The sequence below is a fragment of the Macrotis lagotis genome, chromosome 3 (genome assembly GCF_037893015.1).
Source record: "Macrotis lagotis isolate mMagLag1 chromosome 3, bilby.v1.9.chrom.fasta, whole genome shotgun sequence".
Classification (NCBI taxonomy): domain Eukaryota; kingdom Metazoa; phylum Chordata; class Mammalia; order Peramelemorphia; family Peramelidae; genus Macrotis; species Macrotis lagotis.
Genome location: NC_133660.1, coordinates 177,690,555 through 177,704,290, shown reverse-complemented (window position 1 = coordinate 177,704,290; position 13,736 = coordinate 177,690,555). Strand labels below are relative to the sequence as shown.

At 38.1% G+C, this 13,736-nt stretch overlaps 1 protein-coding gene across 1 annotated transcript in view; it reads left to right on the top strand.

Annotated features, from left to right (window-relative positions):
* TBC1D1 (TBC1 domain family member 1) overlaps window positions 1–13,736 on the top strand; it is a 252,928-nt gene that overhangs the window by 196,240 nt on the left and 42,952 nt on the right. Inside the window, exons 11-12 of the mRNA XM_074231584.1 lie at window positions 72–233; window positions 4,096–4,257. Of these exons, the coding sequence (XP_074087685.1) occupies window positions 72–233; window positions 4,096–4,257 (324 nt within the window). The remainder of the gene's footprint in view (window positions 1–71; window positions 234–4,095; window positions 4,258–13,736) is intronic.

Below are 13,736 nucleotides of genomic sequence, written 5' to 3'. Positions count from 1 at the left end.
TCAGCATTTTGAGGTTATCTTGTCTGACAGTAAAATAGTTAAAATTTACTCATTTTTTTTCTATTTTCTAGCTTCTGAAAATGATTTACTAAATAAACGCTTGAAGCTCGATTATGAAGAAATCACTCCCTGTCTTAAAGATGTAACTTCAGTATGGGAAAAAATGTTAAGTACACCAGGAAGGTCAAAGATTAAGTTTGACATGGAAAAAATGCATTCTGCTGTTGGGCAAGGTAAGTTTTTCTCTTTATTATAAGATAAAACACAGCCAAATAGAAATTATCTTTGGAGAAAGGACTGAATCTCGAATCACTCTAAGGAGTTTAAATTCCTGTGCCCCATTCTCCCCCCAGGGGAGCTTGTGGCTCATGTTCATGGCTCATCCTGCAATCTCACAGTGTCTGTTGTTGTCTCTTGGGCTAGGAAAGTCTGTGCAGAATCTCTCAAGGTTGCCATTTCTATTCTTGGTGGGAGACACAACACCCAGACCAGGCTGTTTTTGCCTTTCTTTGTGACCCCAGTGGCTAGGTACTTCATAAATGAAGCAGTGTGAGGAATTGGGATTTTAATTTAAGCATGTAAATTGCTTTTGGGAGCAGGGATTTTTTTTTTCGTTTTTTTCTCTGTGTTCCCAGTGCCTTCCATAATGTCTTCCTTAACAGAGGTTGTTAAATTTCAGAATTTTGGAGGAGGCATTTTCAAATTGATATTGTACTTAGGCTGAGGGTGTTTGCAGCTAGCTATTCCATTTCATAAAGTAGATTGTATCTCACGAGGATGATGTAATAGTTAGCTCCAACTTGATTATGTTCAAGATGCAAGCAATGACCCTTACTGCTTTGTGAATTAGCTGCTTGGAAGTGAACTACTATCAATTAACAGTGAAAACAAATGTCTATACAGTAAATCACTTGCTGTAATTTTAACCAGTTTCCACTCATATGATTTGGTTGTTCTGCAGAGTCTTAGCACAAGAAAGTCTCTGTGAGTACCTGATGGGGTTGGTGAGGAGAATCTTCTCCCTCTGAGACAGCTAATAGAAAAGACACTCTAGTTTAAGAGGCAGGAAAACTTGGCAAACTGACCACATTTCCAAATAGGAAGGAGGAAATTATTTCCATCTCAGAAAAGGGAGCCAAGGAAAAGAGAACTATTGTCCTTATGCTTGTTGGTTTGTAATTGTCCCTATTCATTTTCTCTTCTTGGTATCATTTGGAAGTGTCTACCTCTGCTTTCTCTGTAGCGGATGAACAAGAACCATTTGGATATTTATAACATCATTTATAGGTCAACTTAAAAATTACCTGCTATATTTGGTCAAACGTTTAATTAATTCACCCCTAAAAAGCTTCTAGATTTATTAATTTTAGAGTCTGGCTTGTGGTTGCCTAGGTAGCATCAGACCAGATGGTCCATGGGCCAGATGTTCCCCATCCATGCTCTAGGGGCACAGAAGGGACCCCAACCCTATATTGAGGGGGGTAAAGGTGGGAATGGGGGCTACCTCTCTGTAAAACATTGCCCAAGTCTTCATCATTATTACAAACAAATTATGGTAAAACTGTAAAATTTGATTTTCCCCTTGTTATTCAGTAATTATATGTGTGCGTGGGGGGGGTGTATTCTCTTTTTTTTTTAGATTTACCATGGAATTTGTAGGTAATGTTCATTTCTGAGAATCTTCATTTTGTTTACAAGAGAAGACAATTTAGTGTGTGTGGAGATATATATATGTATATATATATATATATATATACATATATATATCTCAGGAGTATACCACAAAGTTTGATGTATAAATCTTCCTTTTAACCTTTAAAAAAATATTCCCCCAATTTAGAATCTATATATATGTATATACATACATACATATATGGAATTACATTTAATGGAGTTTACACCCCAAATTTTCTACTCTGAAACAATTGTTAAAGGAATTTTGCTTGAATATCATCATCTTTATCATTTTTATTGCTCAGGTTAATTGGGGGGGGGGTGTAAGGCAATGGGGTTAAGTGACTTGGCCAAGGTCACACAGCTAAAGTAATTGTTATGTGTCTGTAGTCAAATTTGAACTCAGATCCTCTTGACTCCAGGGCTGTCTGCTATGCCACCTAACTGCCCAGGTTAATCATTTTAAAAGCCATTATAATAATAAAGGTCCTGGAAATCTAATACAGTCTTTCCTTGTTATTTTTACAACACCATTGAGTACTCATCACAGTTTAGTGTTGAGAATATCTAAGTATCTGCTGAATATCCAAAGATTATTATTTCTCTTCTCCTTGCCCAACTTGTCTCAAGTCTCCCTCACTTCCAATCCATCCTTGACATCATTTCCAGACTGCTCTTCCTGAAGCACAGCTATGCTCAGAAACTTCAATAATCACCCCTTTGCCTACTGAATAATACCGATTTTTTAAACTCTATTTTATTTTTTATTAACTCTTATAGAATTTCATCTTAACTTTCTAGAATGATCTGTCAATCAATACCATCCATTCCCCTGACCTGTTGGCTATTTTGCACTTTGGTATTCCCGACCTCAATTTTTCTGTACCTTTTCAAGGAGAGCCATCCTGTCTATTTGTCTGCCTTTCAGAATCCTACCCATTCATCACGACAAGGCAGACTTGTGCTCTGAAGCCTTCCCTCTTCACCCTAGCTAGAAACGAGCTCCTTCTTGGGAATCTTGTCTATCTTGTTCTGTCTTGAGAAAACTTACCACCTGCTTCCTTGAGTGATAGAGAAGTAGACTGGAATTGAAGTTGCACTGGGCTCATGGGTAGAAAACTTGCTTCTGATATTTTAGATCAAGACTTTTGAAATTGGTGTCAGTTCGCACACTTCTGGGGCTTGATGTTCCCTGAGAATTGAAGTAGGTCTTTTGAAGCTCTCTGCTAAGCCTTGTTCTGGCTGGGTGTATGTTTGTATGTTTGGAAATGGCAGTCATCATTTGCCCTAGACTCTCCGTCATGATGTAGACAAGCCTAGGCAAGTGATGGAACGTCTCTGGGCCTTGGCTTTCCCCCTATAAAGTAGGGAGACTCATTGAACTACTTACACCATAGTGTTACAAGGTAAAGTGCTTTTTTTTAAAAAACTAAAAAGTTTTATATTTGTATTAATGGGAGGACCTGTGGTTCATTTTTACTATTATGAATGGGATGAGGAGTAATAGAATTTGCTGTCAGTCAGCATGAATTTATGAAGCATCGATTATGAAAAATGAAACAATCCCTGATCTCAAGGAAATTAAATTCTATTCGACAGGCAAAGTGATGGACAGGCAGCATGTTCAGATATATGTTTAAACAGAATAGATGCAGGGATACTAGCATTTATGGAGATAAAAAAAAACCTTCATGGAAAAAGTCTTTGAGCTGACTTTTGAAAAAATATGGGGACTCAGAGAGGTACAGTTGAAGTAGGAATGCATTCCAGGCTTAGATAGGGGCATTCAGAACAAAAGGACCAGGAGGAGAAGTGGAATCCCAGGGAAAGTTCCCAGCATTGGTATTTTTAAGTGTAGTAGGTGCCTGATAAATGGGTTTGGTTATTTATGAATATCTCTTCCTTGTACACCTCCTTGCCCCCATTTTAAAGTACTCTATGACCAACACTGTGTGGTCTTCATTGATGCATCCCTCAAAGTGCCCAATAGAAAGAAGCTATTTTTATTTAGGACAATATGCTGACCACATTTTGATTCCCTTTCCTTTATTGGTCTTCTATTCTGATTACTCATTAATAACATGTTGGATCTCATTGTATCAGTTGCTGTTAAATCCTTTTAATCATGTCCAAATCTTCTTGACCCTATTTGGGGTTTTTGTGGTGGAGAGATACTGGAGCGGTTTGCCTTCATGCTCATTTTACAGATGAGGAGCTAAGGCAAACAGAGTTAAAATGACCTGCCTGGGGTTACACAACTAGTAGGTATCTGAACCTGATTTGAACTCAGGTCCTGACTCCAGACTTAGGATCCTATCCACTGCATCATTCTAGTTGCCTCCATTGCATATTATCTAACAGTTATTCTTAAGATGTTGTATTTTGTAATGTATCAGATAGTTGCCTGCTTTTTTTTTAAAGGAGTACCTCGTCATCACCGTGGTGAAATATGGAAATTCTTAGCAGAGCAATACCATCTGAAACACCAATTTCCGAGTAGTAAACAGCAGCCAAAGGATATTCCATATAAAGAACTCTTAAAACAGCTAACCTCCCACCAGCATGCAATTCTTATTGACCTAGGTAAGTCCACAACATTCATTTGAAATGAAAACTGAAGTTTCTTTCCTTTGGAAAATATATATGACATGAAATACCTTTGGGCTTTTTAATGACATTACTTTATGTTTCACAATAAAAACTTACTGCAGTAGCTTTTAATTAAAATGCCACTGGAAAGTAATAACTTACTTAGTCTTGTTCAAATATTTAAAATGTCCAGATTTTAAATGGACAGTTGGCTGCTTCTTCTTTGCGGACAGAAGGAAATAATTTGCATGTAGGGTTTGATGGGTTTTTTTTTTATAGATTTGAGGTATTTACAAAGGAACTAGTTTTCTTGTGAACACCTGTATTGAAGAAATGTGTGAAGCTCTTAAATCAGATTTTTTTTCTTATTTGAAACATTAGAATCCCAATTCCACCTCCCTAACTAAAATATGCTTGTGCTATGTGAAACCCATGAAAAGTGCATTGATGATAGATAGTACAGGATAATGTGAATAAGACATCCCTTCTTGTAAATTTGATGCAAAGGCATAAATAATTGTTTGCTGAACATGCATTGAAGCTATATTATATATATATATATATATGTATATATATATATGTATATACACACACACACACACACACACACACATACACATACACACTTTAATGAAGGAACTACATCATATTTCAGTACCTGTCATGAATAGTATACTTAGTGTATGTTTATAGATTATTTTTGTAATTATATTATTTATATAATAATTTAATAAATCAAATCCTAATTTGATTTAGATTTAGCTGCAAAATTAAATCAGAATTCACAGCTGCCAAATGAAACCCATACCCTTTTATATAGAGCCTCCATATTGAGGTTAATTCAACTAAGAATGCTTTTATAAGAAATAGCAAACTAAGGGGGGCAGCTAGGTGGCACAGTGGATAGAGCACCAGCCCTGGAGTCAGGAGTACCTGAGTTCAAATCCAGCCTCAGACACTTAACCTAAAAAAAAATAGCAAATTAGATGCTTCTTGTTAATAATAGAAATCTTATTTTTTCTTTCTAAGTATGGATATACTTTGAGATAAACTCAGTGTTTTAAGCATTCTTTTTTTGGATTTTTTTTTACAAGGCCATGGAGCTAAGTGACTTGCCCAAGGTCACACAGCTAAGTAAGTATTATGCGTCTGAGGCCAGATTTGAGCTCAGGTCCTCCAGACTTCAGGATTGATGCTCTATTCACTGTGCCACTTAGCTGCCCCTTAATCATGCTTCTTTAAAAAAAAAAATTTCCATTTAAGAAAATTATTTTTCTCTTGATCACCTCTTTTCTTTGGAGAGGAAAAAAAAGAAGACAAACTTTTAAACAAATGTTCATGGTTGAGCAAAACTAATTTCCACACTTCCCCAGAGTCCATCATCTCCTTATGCAAAAATGGATAGTTTTTATCATGGCTCCTCTGAAATGTGGATGGTCATTGTGTTGATCAGACTTACTGAATTTTTTGAGATTGTTTTCATAATGCTGTTATTTATATAAATTGTTCTCCTGATTCTACTCACTTTACTCTTACTGTTCATGTAACTCTTCCCAGGTTTCTTTGAAACCTTTTTTTTCATCATATCTTATTGAACAGTAAAATTCCATTATACTCGTGTATTATAATTTTTTTCAACCATTCTCTAGTTAATGGACCAAGAAGGTAGTATAGGGAACAGAATCTTTAGTTTCCATTTCTTGCCCTCATGAAAAATAAAAACTGTTATAAAAATTTTTGCACATGTGGGTGCTTTTCTTCTTTAAGTTATAGGCCTGGTAATGATTTTATTGGCTCAGAGGATATGCCTAGTTCAGCAACTTTGGGGGATACAAGAGTTAAATTATTAGGCATTCTATTTTTTAGGTGGTTTGCTTTATTGAAATGGCATTTATTGGCATACAAAAATGACCACACCCAGAATTCCTTTACCACTGCTTCTTAAATAGATTTTCTTGAGGTTGTTGTGCAAAGTGTGTCCTTCAGATACTGCTTTCTTGGTACTGGTTGAAATATGATTATCTTACAATAATGAACAGTGAAATATAGTTGAGGTGAAATGCTTTGAACAAATAATGTATTCCACTTCTTTTGGACATAAATTTTAGATTTATATTCATTCTTTTTTTATTTTTTAATGTCTTTTAACTGCTCCCTTTTCACTAAAAAAAATGGTGATGTTTCACTTTAATAAAAACATACAGCTAGACTAATGAAAAGGAGTTTCTGAGATTGGAGCTTTTGGAGATGGATAAGTAGCAACAGTAAGAACAGCCAGACAGTCAAAGAAGGAAAATATATGACGGATTATATACTAAATCAGCCCGCCGGCAGATACTTGTCCTCTGGCCAAATTATGTCAAGGGAGTAGAATTCTCATATAGGTCACTACAAGTTTATAGAACCAGCTCATAATAAATCCCTGAATTATTCATGCTCTGCTGGACGCCTGTGACGGCTCTCTGGATTAAAGTCATCACTGTTTGAATGTTGGATGGCCACCGGATCCTTGGGCTGTTCAGAATGGGGGGGGAGGGGTTTCAGGGTCCTCTGCTTTGTCGGGCCTCGAAGCAAAGCCCCGAGTGCCCCCTTCTAGAAGCAGCAGTGGGGCCGGTAGGCTGGAAGACTCCCCAGGAGACTCCTTGCAAGGAGTGGGGGGAGGCTTGACAGCAGCTGTCTTCAAGTACTTGAGGGTCTGTCAGTGGAGCTGGAGTATAAACTCCTCCTTGTTGGACATAACTAGGAGCGAAGGATAGGGGTAGATGCCCCCCCCCGGATGAGGAAGCAGGCAGACAGTGGCTCAGGGTCACACAACTGTTAGCATCTTCAGTACTTTTTGAACTTGGACTCCCTGATTCCAGATCTGTTGCTCTAACACTGGGATGCTAGCTGCTTAACACACAGTCAGCATGCATTTAAAAGTGCCTCTTTATACCAAGGATACAAAATTAAAGGGGAGGACTGTGTATGTACATATTTATACAAATGATGTACAAAGTAGATAGAAAGTCATTTGAAAGAGATAAAGTATTAATAAATGCTTATTGAATTGAATCAGAAAAACTCCCATATTAGTAGCAGCTGCCTCACCCATTAAATGCCAATCTCCTGTAAACATCCAATGACCAGGGACAGTAAACCCCAGAAGCTTAAAAACTACCCATAAATTAAAAGCAGAACTTGAAATCTGACTCAATCATATATTTATAAGACACTAATTTTGTTCCTGGAATTTTCATTTAAAAATTTTGATACGAGTGGAGCACAGGCATTGAGTGTGATGGTGGTTCTGCTCAGTGGCACCCCAAATTAAATGATGCAAAATTGACATCAGTGTGGCCTACTGACCATTAGTTAAAAGAAAGATTTTGTGAATTGGCAATAGCCTATGTTTGTTAATGTGATGAGTAACTGGGCAAATGACATCATGTTCTTCTAATATGAAATGAAGCAAATTGATTGAGAATAAGAGGTTGAAAAGAAATGAGTATGGCAAGATTCTACACTTTTTAAAAAAGATAAATAGGGGAGAAGGAATGTATTCCCCTCTAATTCACATATTTTTTTTCAACATTTCATTTCAGTATCCCTCCTTTTTTCCATAAGTAAAGTTATTCTTGAGTCTTACACATATTTAATTACTTTTCCCTGAAAAGGAGGAGGAGGAGGAGAAGAAAAAAAAAGCCACAATGAGTTGATTAAATAGTGAGCAACTTGATCAGTTCTGGTAACTGGTGTCTCCCAGTGGGCAGGGTTTTCTCTCCAGTTATTAGAAGTCACTGAGAGTCACAGCTGGGACTGACAGCAGCCTTTCCTCCAGTTGGCTTTGTGAGCAGGGCCAGGCTCTGATGGATCCTGTTGTGTTTCACAACCTCCTTACTCCTTAGTTGTGTGTTAAGTCCCTTGATCCACTCCCGAAAGTCCCTGTTCCAGCCCTTCCTCTCTGATGGCTGGAGTTTCCTTCCTAGATACCTGACCTTCCCCCTTCCATTCCCCTGACCTTCCCTCCTACTTCACAGTTGACTCTCTCCCCTTTAACTCTTCTATAGACACTTTACTTTTCCTCCCCCATTTAAACTTAGCTAGCTCTATATTTATCCCAGAATATAATATTGCAAAGATAATGTCCTACCAGTTCTTAAACCTTCTCATCCGGTTAGGGATTCATTTACTAAAACCTAGAGGGAAAAAAAAACAACCTTTTTTCCACCTCCCAGCAAGATTATACATCCCTTACATTAGCCATTTTATCTGGTTTTCTAAGAAGCCTCCTCTAGGTGTCATTTTGAGAAGATCTTTCACCAGTAAAGAGCTGAAGCAGAAAGTGGTATTCCCCAAAATTGAAATTGGTTCAGTATTTCAGAATATTAGAGCAGTCGCTCAGTAAATTCATCAGTAGATAAACTGCACAAACCACCAGTGACTCAGAGTCCTGTGAAACCCATTTTTGGTCGATGAAGTTAATCTATTTTGTGTGTTCAGGCTTTTTATATCTCCCTTTGGGATAGCTGGCTTCGCTTTCTGAAATTGGCCTTCATGATAAACAGTTTTTTGCAAAAAAAAAGAAATTCTTGCCTAAAGCTAGATTGATCTGTAATACCATTTGGTCAATGTTCAGTAGTGTTTTGATGATTTTTTTTTTTTAGCCCAGTGATTGGGGTGGTGTTGGTGAAGGTTCTTAGCCCTGCTTACTCTCCATGGATACAGCCCTCCTCAAAATGTAATGAACTGGAACAGTTTCTGACCAGAAACGATTCCCTCCCAAGTAGGACCACGCCTAATTGGGAGGGATGCTATCAGGTTTAACAGATGGCCACCTGGCTGAGCATCCTTCCTATAGCTCCAAGCCTGGGCTGGAGAAGGTTCTGTGGTAAGCAGCTGGCCCAGCACCCTCTTCTCCCCTCAGTCCAAACCTCCGGCTCAGATGGACTCATTCTGCAACCACTTTCCTAATCATCTGGCAATTCACAGAACCCTGCAATATCCATTTTGCAACTGCAGCCTCCACCTTGGCTAGGCAGGGCTTTCTTTCTCTTGTGAAGTACCAGCCAACTGGCTGAAGACCTCAGCCCTAATCCAAGCCATGCAATGATATCAATGCCATTAGGATTGACTGAGTTTAAGCTTCTATCTCCTTCCTCCTCCACCTCTTGATTTCTACCTTCTGGGTTCAAATTGCATTGTTTGGTAGGGGTTTTTTTTCTTACTTTTCTCAATGCCTTAGTCTAGACTCACCAGTCACTTGATGTCTCTTCAATCTCATTGCTAGTTTCTATGAGATATGGGACTCATAGTGGTAGAAAAGGAATGATCTGCAGTCCTATAGCTCCAGAATGGTCTCCCCAAGTCCAGAAGTAGAAATCCAGGACTTAAACTGCTTCAAGAAGATTCAAAGGCTCCCTCCTCTTAATTTCTTTTTTTTTTAATTTCAACACTATTTAAAATACTTAGTTTTTATTTTATGATTTATATGTTTTATGATTTATGTGTTTTCCTTTGGGCGGGGGTCCCCTTTTTGTAGGATTCTGTTTTTTAATCCACTCTGCTATTCGCTTATGTTTTAAGGGAGAGTTCATCCCAGTCACCTTTCAAAGTTATAATTACTAACTCTTTATTGCCCTCCATGCTATGGGATCTGCTTTTTAAAAAGTCTTCAGTATTCATTTGAAATTGGTTTCAAGCAGGTATTTCATTTTATAAATTGCAAGCAGGGAGTTATTGGCTAAATGTGGTCCCCAGAATGCTAGACAAGTCAGTGATTGAGTTGGGAGTGGGACCAAACTATGAGAGCTTCAGCTGCTCATTTGAGCCCTGTGTTCATTGTGTCACATTCATTTTAATCATAATGGAGAAATAGTGTTAACACTCTGTAAGCATGGCTGAGAAAATATTCTTGAAAGGAAAGAGTATCTCTTTAGTTTAAAGGCATATTTTGAATGAAGGATCCACTGTGGTGGATGTCAATGGACTATTGATTTGTGCTTCCCACTTGAAACTTAATATATTCTGACCAAGTCCATAAAACCTGCCCAGTGTTTGGCAGCAATGGGGACTCCAGTCCAACTTTGAAAGAAAAGAGAGTTTTCTTATCTCCTCTTGGGTGACAAAATAGAAGAAAAGTTCCACCTGGCAATAGATGAGTATTTGAGCTATTTCCCAAATGAAGGAATCTGCTAGGAGCTGTTAAATTGACTGAAATATAAAAGGGCAGAAAATGTTTTCTTCACTCCTTTCCTGGTTGGTGGTTTGCTGCATTTGGCCCCAACACAAAGAGCCAAGTGTTGTGAACTTGGAGTAACAGAAGGAGCTATTTTTAATAATCCAAGAAAACAGCTTTGTTTTGTATTTCATCTTCTTGTTGAAAACCTAGGGTTCTGGGGTGAGATCAGAAGAGGGATCAAACTTTCATAAAGGCAAAAAGACAAAAAGGAATTAATTCCAAGACTTCTTTGAATGGTGTTGAATAAGGTGATCGTCCAGTTTGGGATTTAGCCATTTTAGAGATTGTGCATTTGTAGTTTGAGATGCTCAAAAGTTCAAACGAAATACCTAAGATAATGGTTCTAAATGTGTGCCATTGTCTCTGCTAACCAGTAGAGATTATACTGGTATAGTGTCATAAAGGAATAAATCGTAGATGTTTTTAGGGACTGAAAATTATAGTACAAGGCAGTATTTATATGGCAGAGCACTTACATAGTTTATCTCATTTCATTCTCACAATAGCTCATGGTTGAGTGTTTTTATTATTCCCAATTTATAGAAGAGGAAATAGAGGCAGACAGATCACAAATAGAGGAGAGGATCACAAAGCTAATAAGCATAGCAGCTCTACAATTTCATGAATGTACTTGAAACCCATCCATGACTTCTCATGCTGTGCTGTTCTAATTCATAGATTCTCTGTGGAGGATACATCGTTCCATTGGCCTTTCCTCCCAGGCCACAATTCTTAAATCTTTTGTTTGTCGTGGATCCCTCTGGCAGCCTGGTGAAACTTTTAGACCCTTTTCTCAGAATTATTTTGTATTGACTGTTCATATTTGAAGACTGCTAAATTTCAACTTGAGCTTAGTGAAAATAAAAAATGTAATTTTTTTTCCCCATCCAGTTTCTTGATTTCTGGAGCTGGGGGTGGGGTTCATGGTCCCTGGTTTAAGAAAACCTCATCACTAGGTTTTTTTTTAAATACTTCATAGGCCTTTGTGAAATATTCTGGCTACTATCCGTTTTCCCTTATCTTGCCCTTAAGGTCAGTTCACCAACTTTTCTGATCCTACATTTCCTTGGTGATACCCTTTAATGCTACTTGCTGAATTGGGGGGGGTGCCACTGGAAATTTGCTGCAACCTACTTGTACCCGCCATGTGATGAGGTATAAGGATAAGAGCCAAGGATGACTCTGAAGTCATGAACCTGGGTGGCCTTCAAGATGGTGGTGTCTTCACCAGGAATGGGGGAGTTGTCAGGGAGGGCAGCTTTGGGCAGTGCCAGAGAAGGAGTTCAGATTGGGGCATATGGAGTTTGGGGTACTGATACATTGTCCCCTTGGAGATATCCGGTAGGTATTGTGGGATGTGGGGCTTGGTGTTTAGGGGAGATTTGGCTGTCTGAATAAAAGATGCTGATTGAATTCAAGAGAGCAAATGAAACCACCAAGGGAAAAAATAAGAGTGAAAGAAGTCAGAGCAGAGAAACTTAGGAGCTACTTAAGAAGTGAGAGATAGAGCTTATGGTTACTTGAGTAAAGAATTGTGTAATTATTAGCCTTAACATCTTAGTTAGAGATGGTGCAGATTTGTTCAAACACTGAATTAAAAGACGAAAGGGGTATTTTTAATTTATTTGTTGGTTTAATTTATTTGTTGGTTGATTTTTTTATTTTTTTAAGTATAGAGAAGTCAATAATAAGACATCAAATAGGTCAATTCTCATCTGGGCCTCACAGTCTTCTCTCCTATAAAATGAAAGGGGTGAAATCTTCCCACTGTTTTATTAGCAAACTTGCTCCCCAAAACTATGCCTTTTGATACCCTCTTTTCTTCATTTCTCTGTGCACAGTGATGCATAAAAAAATGGTGGCCTTTTCTTCATACAACTCCCACACCAAGTAATTGAGGAATATTATAGAGTGGAAAGTGGCTATAGTGTTTTTAGGCATGACCTGCTCTCTTTTTTCCAGATGAAAAAGAGACCCAGAAAAATTAAGTCATTTGCCCAGGGCCATACAGCTAGTTAGCTCCTAGGATAGGTGGGCTATATGAAGAAGCAAGTGGACTTGGAATCCTAATTCCATAGAGCCTCAGATTCTTAACCTGGGGTCCACAGACTTAAAATAGGTAATTGTGTTTCAGTACAGTCGGTTTCTTCTGTAATCCCATGTATTTTATTTTAGGCATATTAAACTGTTATTCTGAATCATGATACAAAAAAAAAGATTATGAATCCCTTTCCCAAAGACTTTAGGAGCCCCAAAGCCATTTTGTCAATTGGACAAACAAAAAGCACTTGATAATCAGCTGATACCGTTCTCTACTAGGGAGACAGTGTGGTAAAGTGAACCAGTTTTAAGGTCATAGGGCCTGAGTTCAAATCCTGCATTGCAACTTCTCCCATGTGGTAATGAGAATGTCCCTTAAAGTTATCTGGCCTCTGTTTCTCACCTGTAAAAATAAGGGAAGCTAAATGAACAATGGATAGAGTACCAGTCCTGGAATAAGGAGAACCTGAACTCAGATTTGACCTCAGCATAATTTACCCTGAGCAAGTGACTTACCCTGCTTGTCTCGGTTACATCATTTGTGAAATGGGGATAACAACAACATCTAATACTCAGGTTTTTGTGCAGATCAAATGAGATAATAATTTGGGGGCAGCTAGGTGGCACAGTGGATAGAGCACCAACCCTGGAGTCAGGAGTACCTGAGTTCAAATTGGGCCTCAGACATTTAATAATTACATAGCTATGTGGCCTTGGGCAAGCCACTTAACCCCATTGCCTTTCAAAAAAAAAAACAAACAAAACCAAAAAAAAAAGAAAAAGAAATAAAGGGGGGAAAAAAAGAAATACACTTTTCAAATGACATAATAATTGCAATGGCCTTATCACAGTGACTGGGACAGAGAAATAAGTATATAAATGTTAACTCCTACCCCACCACATGGTCTCTAATGTCCCTTTCAGCTCTAAATCAATGACCTTGTGGATAAATTTATGTCTAAATAGACCACAATTTATGGTGAACATTAGTATAAAAGATTATCCCAGCACAAGAAGAATTTGTCATCCAAGTATCATAGATTTAGAGTTGAGTGTTAAGTAAACATCTCGTCTGGGGCAGCTAGGTGGTGCAGTGTATAGAGCGCCAGGGCCTGAGTTCAAATGTGGCCTCAGACACTTAATAGTTGCCTAGCTGTGTAACCTTGGGTACATCACTTAACACCATTGCCTCAAGTAAAATCTTAAAAAAATG